Genomic DNA, 22,470 nt, shown 5'->3' on the forward strand with positions numbered 1-22,470 from the left:
GATCTTTCAGGTAGATTGCCATGAAATTGATTGAGAAGAATATAAAGAATAATTTTATTTCACTATTAATTTAGTTTTACCATCAGATATCTGCCATTGTGTACACAGCCACAATCCTCCATGGGAACACATCGGACTCCATCAAAAACAAAGCCAGCATCACACTGACACCCTTCAAAGCACCTTTCAGAACAGGAAAATGGGTAAATAATGCTGGCACAGGTGCCTCCACATGTGTCAGCACACAACTCATAGTGACTGTGCTGACCGCAGGACGCAGCTGCAAGACAGAAGGACATTTGTAAGACCTTGTAAGTGCAGCTGTAAAAGAAAAAAAGAGACAATTTTTCTGCTTTGCAAAAATTCCATTATGTGTAACTCACGGCAGAAGGAGCTGCTCCTCCAGGGCTGAATTTGTACGCCTGCATTCTGGCAGGCCAACGCGTAGGCCTGGACACTGTTACATAGAGTGTCTTTATTGCCACCCGTAGCACAAACATCAAACACACAATGAGACACATATGTAGCCGGATCTATTTTACTGTGGCAAGCTTTGAAAGGTCCATCAGGTACTCTCATGATGCCGCAGGCATCACGTTTGCCATACAACGTGGCCTTGGCCTCCTCACATACTGGACACTGGCCTCCGCAGCCACCACACACATGTTCTGGCAGGTCCACAACCCATGCCTTCCCAAATTCATCAACATTCCGTGTTTGTTTGCCATCAGGAAGTGTGTAGTCATCACCAGCATTCTTGTTGTAGTTGCCACACAGACCACACATTTTCCCCTGGTATGTAGATGGAACAATCACCTCAACATAGTAGACAGTGTCGTAGAGAACGGTCAATCCAAAGTCTGTCCGAACAATTATGTGACGGCCCTCCTGGGTGACACTGACATGGCCATTATCCAGGGAGAGAGGAAGGTTGAAAAGCTCATCATTCAGCTGAGGGAAGGAAGATAGACAACATGGAAATAAACAAAAAATAGAACATACACAGGGAGTCTTAAATAACAATTTAACTCACAATGACTTTCCACGCCACTCCCTGCTGGATGTAAATGACATAACCATAGACTGCCACTGCAACTGACTTAGTAACAGCCACTTTTCCATTCCCATACTTCTCATTCCCTTGGGTTACAGAGAAGGGCACTAGTTGGCCTTTGTCATCGTCACACACCTTGGCCAATACATAGACACAGGTACCCTGGAAGTCAAACCTGTGTCCATCAAAGGAAATGTAATGGGGGTCTCCAGAAGCCACACACTTGCCTTGCCCCACAGCATGGCAGCCTTTCACTCCATTTAAAAGCTTACAGATCTCCCCGGGACGGCACCTGTTTTTTTGGCAAGACACAGCACCATTCTCTCCACAGGTGCACTGGTCCACACACTCGGTTTCTGGGTAGAAAACGTCTCCTTTCCTGTAGTATTTGCCATCATAGGTGCAGCCACAGTCTTTCACAGGCACACAGGAACCACCACTGAGCAGATAGCCTTCGTCACACTCGCAAGCCTCTATGCAAGGCCTGTGGCAGCTAGTTGGGGGGACTAAACTTGCACAGGAGGCTGGGCAACCCGTGGCACAAAGGGAGTAATGGCTATTAGCAGGGCACAACATTGCTGTGAGATTAATGAGAAGAAGGGGAGAGAAGAAAGATACATTTTAATAAGGGAATTTAAACTTGTATAAAAAAAAAGAAACATAACCACAAACTTACGACAGAAGTTATTGGTTCTCCAGGAGCGGATAGTGATTCCAAGGCTCTGACAGGCAGCGACATAGACCTCAACAGCATCACAAACCGCTCCATGGTGACCATGATAGTGACAAGCATCAAACACGCAATTTTCCAAGTATGGAGTGGGGTCAACATGGCTGTGACAATCTCTCAAAGGCCCTGCATTGTCAGCGATAATACCACAGTATTTAAGGGCACGGTACTCCTTCCTTTGAGAGTCAGCACATGCTTGGCACCATGGTCCATGGCAGACGGATGAACATCCTGGTACGAGGCCCACCTGCCAACTCTCCCCCAGCTTGGCTCCATCGGGGGCGATTTGGCCGTTCCTCATGGTAAGGTCGTCCCCACCTTCTCCATTGTAGTTGCCACAAAGACCGCACACAGCACTCTGGTAGTTACTAGGCAGAGTAACGCTTACGGTGCTACGCCAGTCAAAAGTCACTTTTATACCAGCATCTGTCTCCACGACAGCTGTCCAGCCACTGAGAAACACAAGCAGCTCATTTTTGTAATACAAAGGTAACGAAGCAAGCTGCCCATTGAGCTGAGGAGAAGAAAAGGAGGGAGAGAGGGGGAATATGTTTACGTGATTATAGATTTCATAATTCTGCAGTCCTTGCTAATCCATTCTAATTTGCAGCTAAATCTTGGGTTAATTAAGTCTGCCTGGATCGAAATTTTAATATGCAATTAAATATACATGCAGAGGAAGGATGTCAGAATTAGCGCAATAACAGAAGGCATTATCATCCACTCATCCACGCTTTGAATGAGGCTCAGAGTATCCGTTTTTAAATTTAATACTGTTATTACATGCTGTGTCCCATTTATTTCCTCTATAAAACCGCATCAAAACAAGTCATATTTTGTATGCAGTGTCTTATGAAACCACTCCTCTGCTTCACATTATTCACATTTATACTTACAAGGACTTTATAAGGGTATTCTCTGTTGATGGTGAGGGTGATGCCATATATGGAGAATGTGACAGTCTTTGTGTAGGACACTGTTTTGCTTCCCCGGTGGTCATTCTGAACGGTGACCTTGAATGGCACCAGCCCAGGATTCTGAGAGCAAAGTCCAACCAGCTGATATACACACGTGCCCTGGAAGTTAAACCTGTGCCCATCAAACGTCTGATAATGTGGGTCACCTGAAGCCGTGCATGTTGCGTGACTTATGGGTCGGCAAGCACGCTCTCCATCCACTAACATGCATCTCTCCTCGGAGGAGCAGGAAGCCTTGCTGCATGTCACCATGCCAAGGGTCGTATCACACTCACAGAGGCGACCACAAGCTTCATCAGCCCAGAAGCGCTGGCCTGGCTTGTAATAGCGGCCCTGATAGGAGCAACCACATTCTTTAGCAGGCACACACACACCAGCGCTGAGGACATAACCCTCATCACACACACAGGTCTCAACACAGGCACCACTGCAGGTTTGCTTTTTTTCAGGGTATGGGCAGGATGGTTGGCATGGATAGGCACATTCTTCATAGTGGCTATGACGCTGACAGGCCATTGCTGGAAAATAAAATAAAACAAAGTCAATATCTGTTTGAAATATTTATTAAACAGAAACCTCCTAAATACTTACGGCAGCCCAAAATTTTCCTCCAGTCCTTGATGATGATTCCTTCCTCACGACACTGCTCACTGTAAGAAGCCAGTGCCTGACACAACATCTTCTTGTCTCCCTTGTACATACACACATCGTATACACAGTTGGTAAAGAAGGCCTGAGGGTCAACTTTGTCATGACATCTCTTGAACACATTATTGGTCTTGGCTGTTAAGGCTCCACAGTAGACCTCAGTCTCATAGAGCTTCAACTGGTCACTCTCACAGGCAGGGCACTTATCCTTGCATGAGCCCCAGCAAGGACCGTCCTTGTCGTGCTCAGGCGTTTGCCAGCTCTCGCCCCACTCTATCACTGATGGAACAGCTTTGCCAGCTGGATTCTGGAGCTCATCATCCCTTTTGCCATTGAAGTTGCCACACAGACCACAGACACTGCTGTAGTAGCTGCTGGACAGTTTGATGACCAGTTTCCAATTCCAGTCGTAGGAAACAATCAGGCCAATATTTGTGTCCACCACTGCACTGTGACCATATTGGTACACTACCACCTGCCCTCCATCCAGTCTTAGTGGCAGGTTCAGCAGCTCCCCATTCACCTATTGAACAAGAGCAATGTATATAGCATAAAGAACTGAAAAACTGAACACACTAGACAAAAAAGAAAAGCATTTACCTGGACTCTACCAACTTGGTTTTTGCGGATGGTGATGTTTGACCCATAAACTGACACTTCTACCTCTCTGACGTAGGAAACACGGTTGTTTCCCCGATTATCGTTTCTCTCAGTGATGGAGAACGGAACTAGACCATCCAGGTTACCACAGGTCTTTGAGATTACATACTTGCAGGTACCCTGGAAGTCATAATTGTACCCATCAAATGTGTGATAGTGGGGGTCTCCCCAGGCCCAGCAGGTGCTTGTGTAGTCAGGGACACACACGGCTTCACCATACTCAACACGACACTTCTCCTTGACCCGACACCTGACATCTTTACAGAGATCTGCAGAAGACAAAGTGTAACTTTTAACTTTCATTGGCAATTTAGTATTTCACACATTAAAGGAAAGCTCACAGATATAAAGGATTTGCCTGTGTTGTAGCAAGCTCTCTTTTTTTTTCTGACCATGCACTTGGTGTTTTGGGGGCAGGAGTACTTTTCACAGGTGAGACCTGTCGCTGCATTACATGTGCATTTGGTGTTACAGTCATCCTCATATACCACTTCACCAGGCTTGGGACAGAGAAGAAGAAAACAGCGTAAAGAGGGTGTCATGTAATTTTATGCTCATTTCCCTTGAAAAAGAAACGAAACTTTAGGGACCTTATTCTGAGGAAATCTGTACATATCTAAGATCAAACAGTACTCCACTATTAATGTGGAGTGGACAAAAAGCAGCTAATTTAATTTTACTATTTGCTTAACCCACGAAGCAATCAGGATAAAAAAAAAGACAACATATAAATGGTTGTATAAATCATGGATTGTTTTACCCTGTAGGTTTTTCCATTGTCATAGCAGCTGCACTCAGTCTCCTTAATACATGTCTGTCCATTGAATAAAAAGCCAGCATCACATTCACAGCCTTCTATGCAGCTGTCAGAGCATTTGACTATCTCTGTAAGGCCTGGGCAGGATACAGAGCAGGCATCTGCGCATACTTCATAGTGGCTGTTGGCAGGGCATTTCATGGCTGAAATCAATTATCACATGTTAGAGTGTATCAAAGAGAAGCCTGTGCTTACATGCAAAACAGCATTAATATGACAGACGAGACGTAGGAGGTGGATTTGGAGGATTTCTTTTTGTCACTTACGACAGAATGAAGCCGTCCTCCAGTTTTTGACATCTACTCCTGCCATATGACAGTTGAAGGCGTAAGCTGCTATGCTGTCACACAACACCTTTCCATCACCATTGGATGCGCACACATCAAACACACAGTCATCAAAATAAGGCTCTGGTTTCAGTTTTGTGTGGCAGTCTGCAAAAGGGCCCTTGGGTTCCAAGACAAGACCACAATAGGTGGACTTGGAGAACAGAGCCGTTCGAACTGCGTCACATTTAGGGCAGAAATTCCCTTCACAGCCATTAGCACAGACTACATTGGGGATGGTGATTTTCCATGATTTTCCAAAATCGTTCACATTATTGGTGAGTTGATGGTTAGGCATCTGGAAGTCATCATTTTTATTACCATTGAAGTTGCCGCACAGACCACAGACCATACCACGGTAATTACCAGGTACAGTGACTGTAGCATGATAGACCAGGTCATAAGTGACCAGCAGTCCAAAATTTGTCTCAATGACATAATGGATGCTCTCTTGATAGATCAGCACTTCTCCATCATTAAGATTCAGGGGAAGGTTGCAAAAAATTCCATTTACCTAAAAGAAAACAAGAAAATAGCCGTTAATAAGAATGATTCAATTTGTCAAACAACTGCTATTCAATTACAGAGCAGACTTCACTGTATGCCGAAAGTGAAGCATTTGTCTTTTCTCACCAAGACTCCAAACATGTTGTTTCTCATTATTAGAGTGAATCCGTAAACCTCTACGGCAACCAGCTTGGTGACAGAAACCACTTTGTTGGTTGGCAGCCCATCCCACTTCACATTCTCCACCTGAACAGAGAAGGGCACCAGGTGGGTGCCCTCGATCCCACAGCTCTTGGAGAGTGTGTAAGTACAGGTACCTTGGAAATCAAATATTCGCCCATCAAAAGAGCGATAATGTGGGTCACCAAGGGCGTCACACAAGCCTTTACCAACAGGGTGACATTTTTGGATGCCATTCTCCACTTTACACTTCTCATTGGGGCCACACTTAAACTCCTTGCAATCAACCTGAAGAAAAACATTTGAGAAAAAAGTTCATTTTGATTACTGACAGCAAATTTTTTTTGTATTCTTGTATCCACTACCTGTCCATCCTGTAGACACTTGCACTCCTCTTCACACTTTCCATTTGGATAAAAGACTTGGCCGACCCGGTAATAGCGGTCTTCATAGACGCAGCCGCACTGCGAGAAGGGAACACAGTGATCTCCGCTGAGGATATACCCCTCATCACAGGAACAGCCCTCCTTACACCCAGCGTGACAATTTTTAGGAGGGGCCAGACTGTGACAGGTGGCTGGACAGGCGGTGGCACAAAGTTCAAAGTGGCTATGGACCGGACATTTTACCGCTGTAGATAAGTAGACAAGGGTTATGATATGAATGTCTGGTTTATCCACCAGGGATATTTTAGTTTTGGAGCACTGATTTAAAATGAATGCACAGACAGAAAAATTAGATCGCTGTACGATTAAGAGATAATAAAAATCCATCAATTTCTCACCACAGAACTGACTGGTCCTCCAGCTGTACACCTTGGCCCCTGCATTCTGACAGGCAGATGTGTATGTAGAAATAGACTGGCACAACACATCCTTCCTGCCTTTATACAGGCATACATCATAAACACAGTCATCAAAGAAGCCAGCTGGGTCCACCTTAGCATGGCAATCACGGAACGGCCCATTGGGATCTTTTAACATCCCACAGAAATCTCCTTTTTCATATTGAATCTTCTGGGTTATGTCACAGTCAGGACACACCCCTTTACAGCCATCAACACAGCCTGGGATCTCAGCCACTCTCCAGCTGGAGCCAAAATCTGCTGGTGACACAGGTTTGAGACCATTCTTTGGAACCAAATCATCCTGGGGTTTGCCGTTGTAGTTGCCACAGAGGCCACAGACAGCTCCCATGTAGTTACTGTGCAGTGTTACAAACACTGCACTTTCCCAGTTGAAGAAAACTTCGAGGCCAAAAGTTGTGGTGACGACAGCGTACCAGCCACTCTTATATACTGACACCTTTCCTCCGTCAAGGGTGATTGGCAGGTTTACCAGCTCATTATTCACCTAGAGAAGATGAAAACATTTATGCACTTGGCAATTATTTAAAATGCCATAGAGACTCAAGAGAAAGACTACTTCGTTCAAACATTGTGCAGGCTGTACCATGATCAGTCCTTTGTGTGTTCTCGTAATGACAATGTTGAGGGAGAACACTTTGATTTCCACTAACTTGGTGTAGGAAACCACTTTGCTGCCTCTGTGATCATTTTGAACCAGCACCTCAAAGGGTTCCAACTCAGGGTCCTCGGAGCAGAGTGCAACCAGCTGGTACACACATGTGCCCTGGAAGTCAAATTTCCTCTTGTCAAAGGTCAGATAGTGAGGGTCACCTGTAGCCTGACACGTGCTGTAGGAGTTTGCTTGGCACTTTCTTATGCCATCAACCACCCGGCACTCTTTGCCTGCCCCACAGCCTTTATCCTGGCACTCCACACGTCTGCTTCCGGCGAGACATTTGCATCTTCGCCGACAACCCTCTTCAGCCCAGAATGAGTCTCCTGCTGGGATGTATCGACCCTCATATGTACAGCCACACTGAGAGGCAGACACGCACTGACCCCCACTCAAAACAAATCCAGCATCACAGGTACAGGTCTCTACACAGGGACGCTTGCATTTGGATGGGGAATTAGGGTCTGAGCAAGTGGCTGGACAGGCATTACCACAGAGTTCATAGTGGCTGTTTGCTGGACATTTAGCAGCTTTTGGGGAGAAGAAAGAGGATTTGTGATATAATGTGATATAAAAACAGAAAATGACAGTTTAGTAATTTTTTATGCAAGAATTACTCACAACATCGTGCCATCTTCCTCCAATCATACACTTGAATCCCAGCATTCTGGCAGGCTTCAGTATAAGCCTCCAATGCTCTGCAGAGGAAGTGTCTGAGGCCCCCTCCCATGCATACATCATATTTACAGTTCTCCAGGTATGCTTGTGGGTCAATGATTGCATGACATTTCTTGAATGGGCCACTTATTATAAGTGTGATGAGCCCGCAAAAAGAGTCACCTTCCCACATTTTCATTTGGCTGTGTTCACAGCGCTCACAGCCACCCACACAGTCATCTCTACACAGAGCATCTTTCACCAACCCTGGCACCCTCCAGCTGCTTCCAAAAGCCACAGCCCCATCTGCAAGGCTGCCTGAGGGTGTGGTGAAATCATCATTGGGGTTGCCATTAAAGTTGCCACAGAGACCACAGGTTTTACCGGCGTAACTCCCTGACAGGGCAACCTCAAGATAGTGTTCCCAGTCATAACGGATAGAGAGTCCAAACTGGGTTTCAATAACCACAGAGCGTCCGCTCTGAAACACGATCAGTTTATCATCGTTTAAAACAATTGGCAAACCCCACAGGTTGTTTTCAATCTGCACAAAAAAAAAAATCAAAGGAAGAAACATTAGGCAGTTAGTTGTAGAAATTTAAAAAATTATAATATTTCATACAGGCAATATATAAAGTGTTGAATCATCATCATAAAATAATGATGATTTAACAGTAAGGGTAAACAAGGTAACATTGGTAAAGATCCTTACCCTTACAAAACCTGTCTCAGAACGAGCTACAGTGATGGTGACATCATACACCTTGACAATAACCAGGGCAACATATGACACCCTGAGACTTCCCCTGTTTTCATTTTGGGCGAGGACCTCAAAGGGTGGAAGGTTATCATTCTTTCCACAGTTTTTAGCCATGACATACGTGCAGGTACCCATAAAGTTATAGTATCTCCCATCAAATGTGTGGTAGTGGGGGTCTCCCATGGCCCAGCAGACGCCAGGTTTGCGTTCCACTGGCTTGGGAACACAAGAAGGATATCCGCCGTTCATCTCACATACTTCATTGGCACTGCAGGTGATAGTACTACAGGACAATGAACCAGTTTCTGAAAGAAGAAAAAATACCATACAGTTGATTGAAACTTCCACTTTGTATAACATTAAATGTTTTGATTTCTGATCACAGTTACTTTTGTTCTTGACATGACATTTTTAAACACTATTATCTGCTCCTCACCTGACTGTAAACACTGTGCTGGGGCACCATAGCCATTCATTTGGCTGACTCCAATACTGTAGAGAGCAAAGGGGGAACCAGAACTGGAAAAAGAGTGTCTAGTGCCATCTCTGGTTTGTTTATAGGATATCTCTGCCCAAGAGAAGTCTGTTTCGGCGACCTTATTCCACTTGACACTACGTGGCAGGTTCACACCATCCATGCGCAGCTCTGCCATTGCACTGGTTTTTGCCACAATCAGGGCTTTATTTTCAAAGCCCCCCAGAGCCTCCAGAGAGTAAGAGGAGCAGAAGCGGTCAGTTGGCAGGATGGTCATCAAGAATGGGTCAAAGTAATGGTACAAGAGATATGTGACACCGTTGAACAGGAGGAGGACCTGGATACCATGATCAGCTTGAATGGATAGTGTTTCGGGGTCATGGTAGCGGATCTCTTTCATCTCCCCCCTGCTCAAGCTGAAAACATCTTTATGTTTGCCATCATGGACAGTGATCTGGGTTAGCTGGGAAGCCTGGATGTAGACACTGTCAAATTTCTTCTGCCAGCTCAGAGGAGGTACAATAAAGCTTGATCCCCAGCTACTGACTGGCTGTAGCTGCTCATATACATGGTTGCATTTAGAGAAATGCCAGGTGCAAGAGTGACCAGCGAAAACAGCAACAGGGAACTGGGAGGCAACTCTGGTCCCGGAAAGCTCATACACGCTCTGGAGCTGAACACTCTCATAGGGTTGGAGATCCAGTTCCATTCTGCTGCCATACTTATAAAAACGACCCTGGAACTTGATTGAGCCTTTTGGAAAAACCTCCACTTTGTTCCTTTTGTTTCCATTTGTCACAGAGAACTCTTTAAAGGTCCTATATGGAGATGGTGAAGGAGTAAAGATGAAGTACTCTGTACCCCACTCAGTGGTGGGATACACCACTGAGGTGTCTGCTGTGTACAGCTTGTAGCTGAAGGATTTTACTGCCACATCTGCAGAAGCTTTGATGCGAACCGTGTTTGGAGATTTCTGGCAGCCATACATCTCAACAGCAGTGGGGAGACTTATGGTGACCCCCTCTCCAGCCTGTAGAGTTCTCTCTTGTTTGAAATTTAATGGAGGGATTTGCACAGTCACTTTAGCATTGGGCTGAACAGCGCTGATGTAAAGCTGGAAGCGAGGACTATCGTAGTGTGGAACATAATTCTGCATGAAAGAAAGGGCAAAATCTCTCCCTGCCCACCGAGCGCGAGATGGACCTGGCAGATCGGAGAAAATAACATGTCAAAAGACATCAGAAGACACAATTATGTTTTCAGGCTACCTAAAATTAAGTAGTCAGGTACAAAGCAGAGCTTCAAAACTACTTTAAAAGAGAAAAATATGTCAAAAAAGCCTTGGGAAATGAATGAGACTGTTGGTGCCAAAGCAATCAAAGAATTCACAGACTGGCAAGACAAAACCTGGCTTGAGACTTTAGGATTGCAAACACAGAATAAAGAAACAATATGACACCAAAGAGATACTGACTAAAAAAAAAACACCTTCATTTCAAAGTTAAAAAGCTGGGATGAATGCTGGTATATAATGGATGGATTGCTTTTCCCCCTCTATAACCACTGTCAGAGATTTAGACTGAGCAATAGTCACTTGACTGCTTTTCACCGGCACTCAATAAGTCACTTGTGCAGACAATATAATTGCATAATGGAAATATTATCAATATCTCTGCCTTTGCTGTGGAAATAAGATTTTTCTGGGCTCAGTCAAGGCCTGGGGGATTTAGATTACACTCCTGTTTCATCCATTCAGTATAATATTTCCAACTCAATAGCACTTGAAGGTAAATGCTATTCCCAACAAAAGCAAATTTCAATTTAGATGGCTATCCTTTGTGCGTAGCACTCACAAGTTCTTCACGTTAAACATTCTGCTTTATTCACTCAAGCACCTGGTGTGAGCGCACAGAAATGCTTTCCACAGATGGGGGTGACAACCTGGATGAATTTCTCAGATGGACAGATTACCTGGCCAAGTGTCCTGCTGGGGAATTTGGAGGTTTGAGGGGGAATCCTACTGTGATCAATTTAGGCGAGCCACATTTAGTCAGGTTTGATCGTTGTTAAAAGGTGGGCAATTTTTTTGTTAGGTATTAATGAACTTGAAAAGAAAAAAATTCAAAACCCCACACAGGGTTGAAATGACAATACCATGCATTTTACTTTTTAAAATAAATACATGAAACATTTCTTATCAATTCAATATACTTACAGCTGAGTAAAGCCCCCACTGCAAAAAGCAACAAAATGGTTCCCATTGCTGAAAGACAGAAATGTGCAATTTCAATTTAGTAATTTGACCAGACAGTTGATCTACAATCTTAAAATGACTTGCACTTACCTGCCAAGTGGCATGTGTAAGAGGATTTACACTTCCATCCTTATATATGTCCTCCCACAAACAAAAACAACCAATCTAAAACAAATTAAGGCAGAACTTGGCACAGTTACAGGTCCTGCTGTGTGTTGACATTGGCGTGAGGTCCAATACCAACTTCATATGCATCATTGATCTTTTGCTTATACGAACACACCCAGTCATATGAACATCTTGGCAGTCATTTCTTGGAACCTGTCACAAACTCTTCTGTAGAGCCGATGCTTGAATGGATCATGCAACACGCGATACATTTCCAGAGGAACCTGGTTCCTAAATTTTCGATGAACTGAAGACCTTACCTTACCTCTGGATATGCTGGCTTCTTGAAATTGAGGTCAATGTAATGATTTGCCCACATTCAGCTGTATATTCTGGCGTAACCAAACAAAATTATCCAGTTTAGAGGGCAAGGCAAGAATGTGATAAGACCAAAATGACAACTTATCTAAGAAGTTACCCATGGAACTCTGATCCATCCTTCACTCTGTTTGAGAATAGGGCTGGGTTTGGAGGAATAAAAAAAATATTCACTGTGAAAAAAGGGATAAATATAACTTCTATCTAATTAACTACATTACTAGACTACTAGACCTTCGGATTTTGTTTTACTTTAAAAATAGTAATAATGAAAATTGGGTTATGTTTTAATTAGTTGGAAACATCCTCAGTTTTACTCTGATGTGCATTACATTGGCATAAATTGATATTTGTACATGCTAAAGTTTCTGACCTTTAAGCAAGGTTACCCTTGTAAGCATTGATGCCCCTGTAAGCTTTGTAACAGAGCTCTTCAAATAAACATGAATTAAATGACTGTTTCTGTGAAATGGCAGCATTAGAAAAACAAGAGCTTTGTTGGTTTTGTGTCTCAGCCATGATTTCAAAACAAAGTTAGATGCATCACTCACTACAGAAAGTAAATATAACTTGGCACCCCAAAGTTACATAGTGGGTTTTTCTTTTAACAAAACCAATGTCAAATATTTAGTATACCTTTGTCAGACTGCGAGTCTTATTTGGTGTATTGTAGACTTGGATAAAAAGGTGTGTCCCATCTTTGAAATCAACAGTCATCGATTCGGTTTTGAACCAAACAAATACCTACATGAACACCTTAGTATGAATAAGGGTGTGGGCACAACTGATAAGAACGCTGCCAGAGTTATGTAAAACGTTATGACAGGGGCCATCCAAAGACACTTAACTGACCATAAATTTCTACTTTTAGGGTTTTTTGAGCCCTGCGATGGATTGGTGACCCGTCCAGGGTGAACCCCACCTCTCCCCAGGAGACTGCTGGGATACGCTCCAGCCCCCCTGCGACCCTTAACAGGATAAGTGGAAGAAAATGGATGGATGTTTTGTTTTTTTTGTTTTATTAGAAAATTATTCCACATACATTATTCAAGACATTGCGGTCATTCACAATTCAGTGAGGCCCACTGTAAAAAGGGAAGATACATTATTGACAGAATGAAAACATTCCATTTAATGAGGGTACATAAAAATGGGGAGGAGTTTCACTTACCAGCCGAGACAGTCTGGTAGAACCCATGACTTGACTGACCCATGTGAGTGCGGCTCATGTATGTTTCCACAGAGACCGCACAGTTTCCCAGCGTACCAGGGAGTGACCTTGATTGTGACCATGGCTACGCCAATCTCCATCTCAAACTCTGACTCCATCCCTTCATCTCTCCTCACAATTACAGTGACCTCCAACTTGTCCTGAGTCACACCAGAGGACAAGGACACCCCTGATGGCAAACTATGGGGGAGGGACACAAAAAGGCCATCCACCTGTGAGGGAGGACAGTTGACCCAGATTTAACACAAATCATTAGAAAACAGGTTGCGGTTTTTGCTGATCAGAATTCTAAATGGAACTGCACCATCACGATGCCATCCTGGATAGAAACTGATGATCCCTGCAGAAGGATATGAAACACAGTAGCAAGCCTGGTGGTGTTCTTATCACAGGGTCCATAGTAAGAGATCAGACTGAACCACTTCTCACTGGCCTCATCACAGAGGGACATCAGACTGTAGGATAACTTGGGTTCCAATTTCAGCTGCTGCCTACTGAGTGTGGAAACCTGGAGGCTGTCTTTGAGTTCACAGACTTCCTGTCTGTCATGACATCCCCAGGAACCATTCCTGAGAACACACCACTGCTCAGGGCTGCAAGCTGTTGTTTCACATAGTGCCCCCCCCAGAGGGTGGCACCAACATCTCTCTGAGCAGTCCTCACTGTACAGTTCCTCATCCATCTGAGAAGAGAGAATTCTGTCATTGCTTTAAATGCCGAGTACTACTGTACCTTTGAATATGAATGTTATTCTCTTGAGACTGCATAGCATTCCTACCTGCATGAAGCCTTTATACTTACCTTGATATATCGACCCTGAAGAACACACCCACACTGGCTGTATGGTACACACTCGCCCCCATCAAACACGTTTCCATTCAGGCACTGGCAGCCACTTGAACAGCCAGCAGCTGGGGAACCAGGCTGCAGCAAGGCGGGACACACATTGGAGCCAGAACCAACACACTGACTGGGGCTGCTGCGATCAGGACACTGGAGAGCTGGTGGTACAAGCAAAAATATTTGAGTGGGCCACATACTCATTTTAACCGATCAAAATTATTCACTTACAGCAAGGAGTATTCACTCTCCAGGAGCCTACAGTTACTCCTTTAGCCTGGCAGGTTGCAGCATATGCTTCCAGTGCTAGACACACAGCCTCTATGTGACCTGCTCCAGCACAAACTGCTCTGATGCACACATCTTTGTAAATATGTGGCTCCACACCATTGTTCCAGCAACTGCTGAACTCAATACTTGGAGCCACCAGGATATCGCATGCGACTGTGGCCTGTGGAGACAAGCTACACTGATCACATTTGCTCCCACAAGTTTCACTGACTCTCTGTCCAGGAGTAGCTGCCCAGCTGTGCAAAAACTCTGTGATGCTTTTGGCGAGATGACCATTCCTCAGCTCCAATTCATCAGACTTGTCCCCATTGAAATTCCCACAGAGGCCTGAAGCTAGGGTGTCATACTCCTGTGGTATGGTGATCCTCATGTAGAGAGTGGTGAACAGCTCAAGTTTCAGCCCCTCTTCAGTGGTGACAGTCAACCTGTCACCATCTTGAAATGCTTTAATTTTACCACTGCCAAAAGGTAAAGTGTGGTGCTCTCCATTTACCTGAAATGAAAGGCCAATGAGAATCTCTTAGTTATACAGTAATAAGACATTATGAGCAGACTGTAGAACTTACTTTTATTTTCCATGGAGTCTCTGGATCAATTGAAACCTCCACTGGCATGGATGTAAGTAGCTGCAGCTTGTCAATTGTAAAAATGGAGCCATTTCTGTCCTCCTTAAATGTAACTAGCACAGAATAGCAATCCATGACGCTTGACACGATATAGGTGTGTGCTCCATGGTGAGGTAGAACCAAGCCATCAAATGTAATGTAGCTGAAGCCAGCAATCACTTCACATGCCCCAAAGTTGAGAGGCCTATACTGGACAAGGGCATTATTTAGTGGGTATGTCACAGTGGGCCTGCAGGGTGAGGGACTGCAAGTCAGTTTTCCTTTATTGCAGATACATTTCTGGCAGCTTTTCCCAGAGTAGTAGACACCAGCAGGGTAATATTGGCCCTCATGCATGCAGCCACAGTCAGATATCAGCACACACTGGCCATCACTCAGGATGTAACCAGGATCACACTGGCAACCCTCCTCACAACCTCCACTACAATTTGCTGGAGACGAAAGCCCATCACATGTAACAGGACATCGAGGCCCACACAGCTCATAGTGGCTATTCTTGGGGCACAACATGTCTATGGGGAGAGAGAATGAACAATTATAAAATGATATATTCTCAAAGAAGTTTTATAACCCAAAATTAAAAAACTTACATTGAGAATTTTTTCTTCATGCACAAGGTCACCCTAAATTTCTCACATATTGTACTATAAGTGTATTGAATCTGAGTTGAAGTGGTGCAACATTGTGAATGTGAGCACAGGACTTAAGAGTTAATGAGGAATGAACTACACACACACACACACACTTCTTTTCATATGTGGTGGCTACTCATATCCTTAATTACAGAAAGGGAAATGTTCAGTTATGCATAACTCATGAAAGTTTGCATGAGTATTCTTTGGTATGAAATGTTCAAACGCCTTTGAGTCAATGACAGCTGACGGCCCTTACTTCATTTTGCAGTGTTACATCCCTGAACCTTGACAGACATATCAGTATTGTCCATTGAATTGGACCATAATTAGCAGCTTTGGTAACAATTTACAAAATGAATTTATAAAGAGCCATTTACTCACTACAGAAAGTGTCACTCCTCCAACGCCTCACTGGTAGTTGAGCTGCTTGGCAGGCAGCAGCATAAGCAGTGATGGCACTGCAGAGTGCTGAGTAGTGTCCTCCGTAAAAACAGGTATCTGCTACACAGCTGCGGAAGTATTGTTTGGGACTCAACCCGGAAGCACAGTCTGCAAATGGCCCTAGCTCATTCAACAACACCTCACAAAAATCACTGCCTTCAAAAAGCTTCTGTGCCTCTGCAGGACAGTGCTTCATCCTGGGAGTACAGCTGGACCTGCAGGCCTGAGATCCCCCCAACCTCCAGCTGTGGGCGAACTCCAGTGTGTTTTGGGCTTCCTGTTCATTGGGCATCCTTTGGTCATCATGACGGTCAGTGTTGGCATTCCCACAAAGACCGGAGACAGAAGATCTATAACTGCTGGGGAGGATGACCATCATGGTGCCAGTCTTATAGATGAGCAGCTGTAAACCCATATCAGCTTGAATGACGAGTGATGATGGTGTTTGATATGCAGTGACATGGCCTTTGTCGTGAGAGAAAGGCAATGGTTTATGCAGCCCGTTAACCTGAATGAAAACACAAAAACAACATTAGAATTGTTTATAGGTCTTCTGAAGCTGTCAAACTCAAAATACTTACCATAACCCTTCCTGGGTCAGTTTTGGTCAGTGTTACCTCCAAACCATAGACTGAGAGTGTTAAAGTAAAGCTATGAAAAAATCTTTTGTGGCAACTTGCATCAGAGAATGTGATGTTGAATGGTGTTAAGCTAGTTACGTTGTAGTTGGTTTGTACTAATGAATATGCACAACTATCCCTGAAGTCAAAATGATGTCCATCAAAGGTTGTAAAATGTAGTCCTGTGACGACTGTACAGTTCATGGGGCTCTCAGTCTCACACATCCTCTTGTGATGACGTTTCTTGCAGACCATTCCTCTGGGACACTGCGATGGGCTGCAAGTAACCTCTCCTGTAGCCGGCCCACAAACGCAGGTTTGACCACAGTCTTCTGGAGTCCAGAAAGTTGTGTTTAGGCTGTGGTATTTACCTCCAGAATCTGTGCAGCCACACTGCTGTGGAAACACACAGCCCTCTGGACTACGGAGGAAACCAGGCTTACAGAAGCAGCCTTGCACACACTTCAGATTACAGATTGTGGGAGTGAATGAACAGGTTGGTGGACAGTCTGATCCACAGGCCTTGAAGTGGCTATTTGGTGGACATTTAACATCTGAAATGAATTGACGCAATATTACAATGGTCATGACATTTGTGATACACACTGAACTTCAACATAACTACTTACTGACAATCAATTCCTTGTGGTTGTCCTCATTTGGTTCTTCACAAACTGTAGAATATGAATTCACAGCCTGTTTGAGAGCAGCTACTGAGCCTCTGCCATGCATGAGGTCCACTATGCAGCTTTGGTAGAAGGAGTCTGGATTGACTCGACTATGACAGCTTGAGTATGGACCATTGGGATCAATGATCACTGCACATTGTCCTATGTGACTAGATGAAAAAAATGTATCATTCAAGGTCATTTCATCAGATTTCTGCTTACAACCACTACAGCAGGTCCAGTCCCCATCAAAGAGTCTATAAGCCAGAGCCAACTCCAAACTTGTCTTAACGGGATGAACCAGGAAACCAGGTGCATTTATAGCATACTCATCTTGAGAATTGCCATTAAAATTCCCACACAGCCCATAGACTTTGCCCTTATAGTGCGGGTGCAGTATCACAAGAACAGTTGTGTTCCAGTCAAAGATGACCTGCATCCCAAAGTCTGTCTTCAGCAGAGCTTTGCCTTCTTTGTCAGAGATCTGGATCTTACTTCGCAATAGATTAATAGGAATGTAGTTCACTTGACCATTAACCTGGAAATAAGGACAAGCTGTTAGTAACAAACAGAATCTGAGCTTAAGTCTTTTCTAAACTGAACTTACATGTACGCTGCCTTTGGCACCAAGCTTGATGATGAACCCATAAACATTCACAGTCACCACCTGCGAAGCTTGTGTGCAGTCATTCTTTTTAGACACACTGAAAGGGGTTAAACCACATGCTGCCCCTCTGCTGCCTGCGAGCAGATAGGTGCAGGTACCATCAAAGTTGTAGTAGAGTCCATCAAAGGTGTGGTAGTGCTGACTTCCCCAGGTCCAGCACCGACCCCGACGGCCCTCACAGACAGGCACACCATTGCTCAGGTAGCATTTCTCTGATTCATCACATGCTCCCTGACATGGATCTAGGGTTTGCTCTGCACAAAGAAAAGTAAAAGGAACTTTAGTTTTATATCCAGACAAATTCAGTGAGCTACTTTGTTATAAACATGCTTTTCTTCAACTAAATCTGCTCACCACCCTTGCGGCAGCCAACAATTCCATCTGAAACTACACAGCTATGCAGCAGGGGACATGAGTATGGCTCACAGACAAGTGGAGGCCCACAGGTACAGTTAACAGTACAGTTTTGCAGAAGTTTACTTTCAGAGACCTAGAAATAGAAAAACACACATTTAAAAAAGGTGGATATTTACTAAGGAGGTAAACTATTAGAGTAGAATTCTTAATTAAAAAACAAAACAAAACAGTGAACACAGATGAAGGACTAATAGAATTATATTCTTTTAAAATCAGACTGCATACAAAACATCTTCAAACTGACCTTAAACCTCCTCCCATCCTTCACACAGCCACACTGCTTTTCCGGTACACAAGCGTGGCCATCATACAGGTGCTGTGGATCGCACTGGCAGCCCTCCTCACAGTCTTTGGGACACTGCACTGCCTGGCCAATCTCAGGGCACAGTGAGGAGCAAATATTGGCACACTGGCTGAAGTGGCTGAATTGAGGACATCGAGCTACATAAAAACAAATTTATCAGTTGAGATACTGCTTTTCACTTAATCTCATTTTTGAACTATGCCTGTTGGACTTACTACAGCCTGTGGTGTTCCTCCAGTGGTCAACTTTCACTCCTGCTTCCTTGCATGCTGCCTGGTAGGCCTGCAGTGAATCACACAGGCTCCACTTTTGTCCTTCTGCAATACAAAGGTTTTTCATGCAGAGTGAGTAGTATTTCTGTGGGAAAACCAAACTTCCACAAGAGGAGAACGGTCCTCCGGGATGGGTAAGTAGGCCACAGTATAAATTGGCAGTAAACTCTGGCACAGCGGACTGACACAGCTGGCAGGTGCCATCACACGTGTCACTGCAGGATGAATTATTAGGTAACTTCCATGATGGCACCAAGATGTCAGGATCAGAGACAATGGTGCTATTGGGCAGCTGCATGTCATCTGAGGGTTCATCATTGTAGTTCCCACAGAGGCCACAGGTAGTTTGGTGGTAATTGTCTGGAATGTTGATCTTTATATGGTTGCGTAGGTCAGAAATAATCTCCACCTGAGGGGTCTTGATGCTTCTCCAGTCAAATGTCTGACTCACACTTACATTGTTCAGTGAGAATGGAAGGTTCTCTAAGACTCCATTTACCTGGAGGGAGGAATCATTTTAATATATATTTAAGTAACAGTACCATAGAGTTGAGAATGCTTTGAAAAACTGCTTTGCAGGGCAAATTTACATTTATGTTAAAGGTGAAAGGGTTACCTGAACTTTCCCAGGAAAATCTCTCGACATCTTTAAAGACATGTTACTGACATGCAGATGGATCTGTCGACCCTCACTGTGGTTGCCCTGTGCAGTGATCAAAACGGGGTCCACATCCATCTTGAGAGAGCATGTCTGAACCAGAGTGTAGTTACAGGAACCATGAAATTCAAACGCCTGTCCGTCAAACGTGTTAAACTGGGTTCCGTCAACAGAGCAGTGCGCTACTTTGGCTTTGGGATGGCAACCTTGAACGCCCCCAATACGCTTACACTCCTTATTTTCCCCACATGAGATATTATGACAAGTCATATGTCCACCCGAATGACATAAACAGCTTTGTTCGCATGTAGACACCTCCTGTCCTGCCCTGAGGTATTCTTTGTGGTAAAAGCAGCCGCAGTTTTCTGGATTGACACAGGTGCTGCCACTGTGAACTAAACCTGCTTCACAGAGGCAGTTCTCTCCAATGTTCAGAGGCATCTGTACTGTGTTACTCTTCCAGCCAAGGCAGAAGTGAACAGGGACAGAACTGCTGTTGTAGCTGGGGCTGGAGGGACAGGGCTCATCTGTAGAGTAACAGACAGAGGTTGTAAAGGTTTAGGTTGACCAGTGATGCATTAGTACCATCTAGTGGTCCACAGCAGACTAGAGGTTGTGGCCTCATACCAACAGGAGTCACAGCACTCAGGAATTACGTCTTCAGTTTGCCAATAGGTACTTATCTTTGTGTATTTTACGGCAGATATCAGTTAGTTAAAAAAAACAAACAAACTCAATTTTCCTCCTGTTGTGTGATCCATATCTATTCCACAACATGATATTACATGCTTGCACAGCCCTCTGCAAACTCCATATCCACCTGCCAGAAATGGTGCTGCACTCCAAACAGCATAGTTACCGAATATCAATTTAATACACCTGAGATGAAGCACAAACACTCACGGCAAAATGCAGGGCTTCTCCAGGCATAAACTGTAGCATTGTGGGAGAGGCATGCAGCAGTATATTCGGCCAAGGAGCGACATATTGCAGGCTGGAGATCTCCATAGAGACACAGGTCACTGATGCAGTGCTTGTAAAAGCTGGTGGGTTCCACTTTGTTATGACAGAGTCTGAATGGTCCATTAGCTTCCAGCATCTTGCCACAAGCCTCTGAGTCAGAGTAACGTGCCAAATGGTCAGATGAACATTTTGGACAACTTCCGCCTAGACAGCCCTCAACACACCAAGGATTCTGCCCACTTCGCCAAGCTTTTCCAAAATGCTCTGTACTGAGAAGCTCCGTGCCATTTACTGTTAGGTCATCGGCAGGATCAGAGTTGAAGTTCCCACATAGGCCACAAGTAGCATTTGCATATTTAGTAGACAGATGAATGCTTACAATCCCTTCTATGCTTAGACTCAATACAAATCCCACATCTGTGTAGATATATAAATGCAACCCCAGAGATAAAGCCAAAGCATTAGGATTGAGGTGGTACGGCAGGTTCTTCTTAACACCATCAACCTGTAAGGGGTGCCAAAGCTGCATTTAAAAGTCAACATAGTGGCAACATATTTTAAGATTTTAATCATTAGAATGAATTTAGTAGGCAAGAAATATAAAGCACGAAAAGAACACTCACCTGTATGTCCTCCATATGTTTGCTGTTCAGCTCCACAAGCGCGCCACTCATACGGACCAGAACGTAAAGAGCTGACTCAAGGTGTCCATCCGTCTGCACATGAACCTCAATGACATCAAAGCCTTGCCTCTGTTCACACATGCCCAGTAACTGGTACTGACAGGTGCCATGCAAATCATAGTCACGCTGATCAAAGGTGAATATGTGATGACCGCTGTATGTGCACATCTGCTTGGGATGCAGGACACAGCTTCTGACTCCATCCTGAAGACTGCAGTATTCGTCAGGACCACAAGACGCCAAATGACACACTGTCTGGTTGGTGTACAAGTCACAAACACACTGTTCAGTGCATGACTCATCAGCCCAGAAGGTTTGGTTACTGTGGTAGTGGTGGCCATTGTAAGTGCAGCCACACTGTGATAAGGAAACACAGTTGTCACCATGCAGGACAAAACTTGGGTCGCACTGGCATCCCGCAACACATGCCAGGGTGCAGGGTCTTGAGCTGACGGGAGCCTCACAGGTGGCAGGGCAGGCTGTGCCACAGGTCTCATAATGGCTATTCAACGGGCAGGATACGGCTGACGGAGAAGAATAAACAATATGCTGGGAAAAAGCAGTTTTCATATTTCCTGACAGATTGCATAATTTTTTACAGAGATGCAGATGTCTGGATGTTAAAAAACAAAAACAAAAACAGGATTTATTCTGAATATAGCACATTTAACATGCCACGCCATGTGTGACAGAATCATGGCTGCACCTTTTTAGTAACTAAACTATTCAACAAAGGGTGAGGGTTCAAACGGATTTCAGTCAAATCAGGACACTCCCTGGAGCTGTTTTGCAACCCTTGAATTTTTGTTTTTCCACAAACAGTGACAGTCCACAATCTGGTAAAGCAGCATTGTGTTGTGCAAGTGTGTTGTATGATGCAGCCGACTGAAACACCATAAGACTGAGAGGAAATCACCTGACCCAGCGGGACAAGTTGGGCTTACCCTTCCCTGTACAGCCCCAGGTATCATTTAGGGTGCAGCTCTCTCCCTCAGGGCAAGAGGCTGGTTCACAGCACATGGTGGCATTGGCAGTGCAGTTACACATCTCAGAGCATCCTTCAGCCCATGATATCTCTCCAACCTGCAGAAGACAGTGAGTCA

At 44.5% G+C, this 22,470-nt stretch overlaps 1 protein-coding gene across 1 annotated transcript in view; it reads right to left on the reverse strand.

The window, feature by feature from the left end:
- Window positions 1-22,470, reverse strand: part of fcgbp (Fc gamma binding protein) — a 28,979-nt gene that overhangs the window by 2,909 nt on the left and 3,600 nt on the right. The window contains exons 7-39 of the mRNA XM_086218798.1: window positions 22,312-22,450; window positions 21,308-21,891; window positions 20,625-21,189; window positions 19,680-20,248; window positions 19,007-19,562; window positions 18,732-18,928; window positions 18,425-18,560; window positions 18,011-18,324; window positions 17,365-17,941; window positions 16,697-17,289; window positions 16,056-16,623; window positions 14,980-15,551; window positions 14,354-14,906; window positions 14,084-14,283; window positions 13,587-13,964; window positions 13,223-13,494; window positions 9,273-10,438; window positions 8,789-9,141; window positions 8,041-8,620; window positions 7,351-7,949; window positions 6,684-7,251; window positions 6,265-6,530; window positions 5,846-6,187; window positions 5,153-5,726; window positions 4,830-5,029; window positions 4,524-4,569; window positions 4,010-4,338; window positions 3,353-3,932; window positions 2,681-3,279; window positions 1,731-2,298; window positions 1,034-1,632; window positions 384-951; window positions 81-280 (exon numbers count right to left, since the gene is read on the reverse strand). Coding sequence (XP_086074924.1) covers window positions 81-280; window positions 384-951; window positions 1,034-1,632; window positions 1,731-2,298; window positions 2,681-3,279; window positions 3,353-3,932; window positions 4,010-4,338; window positions 4,524-4,569; window positions 4,830-5,029; window positions 5,153-5,726; window positions 5,846-6,187; window positions 6,265-6,530; window positions 6,684-7,251; window positions 7,351-7,949; window positions 8,041-8,620; window positions 8,789-9,141; window positions 9,273-10,438; window positions 13,223-13,494; window positions 13,587-13,964; window positions 14,084-14,283; window positions 14,354-14,906; window positions 14,980-15,551; window positions 16,056-16,623; window positions 16,697-17,289; window positions 17,365-17,941; window positions 18,011-18,324; window positions 18,425-18,560; window positions 18,732-18,928; window positions 19,007-19,562; window positions 19,680-20,248; window positions 20,625-21,189; window positions 21,308-21,891; window positions 22,312-22,450 — 14,910 coding nt within the window. The remainder of the gene's footprint in view (window positions 1-80; window positions 281-383; window positions 952-1,033; window positions 1,633-1,730; window positions 2,299-2,680; window positions 3,280-3,352; window positions 3,933-4,009; window positions 4,339-4,523; window positions 4,570-4,829; window positions 5,030-5,152; window positions 5,727-5,845; window positions 6,188-6,264; window positions 6,531-6,683; window positions 7,252-7,350; window positions 7,950-8,040; window positions 8,621-8,788; window positions 9,142-9,272; window positions 10,439-13,222; window positions 13,495-13,586; window positions 13,965-14,083; window positions 14,284-14,353; window positions 14,907-14,979; window positions 15,552-16,055; window positions 16,624-16,696; window positions 17,290-17,364; window positions 17,942-18,010; window positions 18,325-18,424; window positions 18,561-18,731; window positions 18,929-19,006; window positions 19,563-19,679; window positions 20,249-20,624; window positions 21,190-21,307; window positions 21,892-22,311; window positions 22,451-22,470) is intronic.

The sequence above is a fragment of the Aulostomus chinensis genome, chromosome 11 (genome assembly GCF_037954235.1).
Source record: "Aulostomus chinensis isolate RoL2024-O1b breed Wild chromosome 11, RoL_Achi_v1.0, whole genome shotgun sequence".
NCBI classification, from domain to species: domain Eukaryota; kingdom Metazoa; phylum Chordata; class Actinopteri; order Syngnathiformes; family Aulostomidae; genus Aulostomus; species Aulostomus chinensis.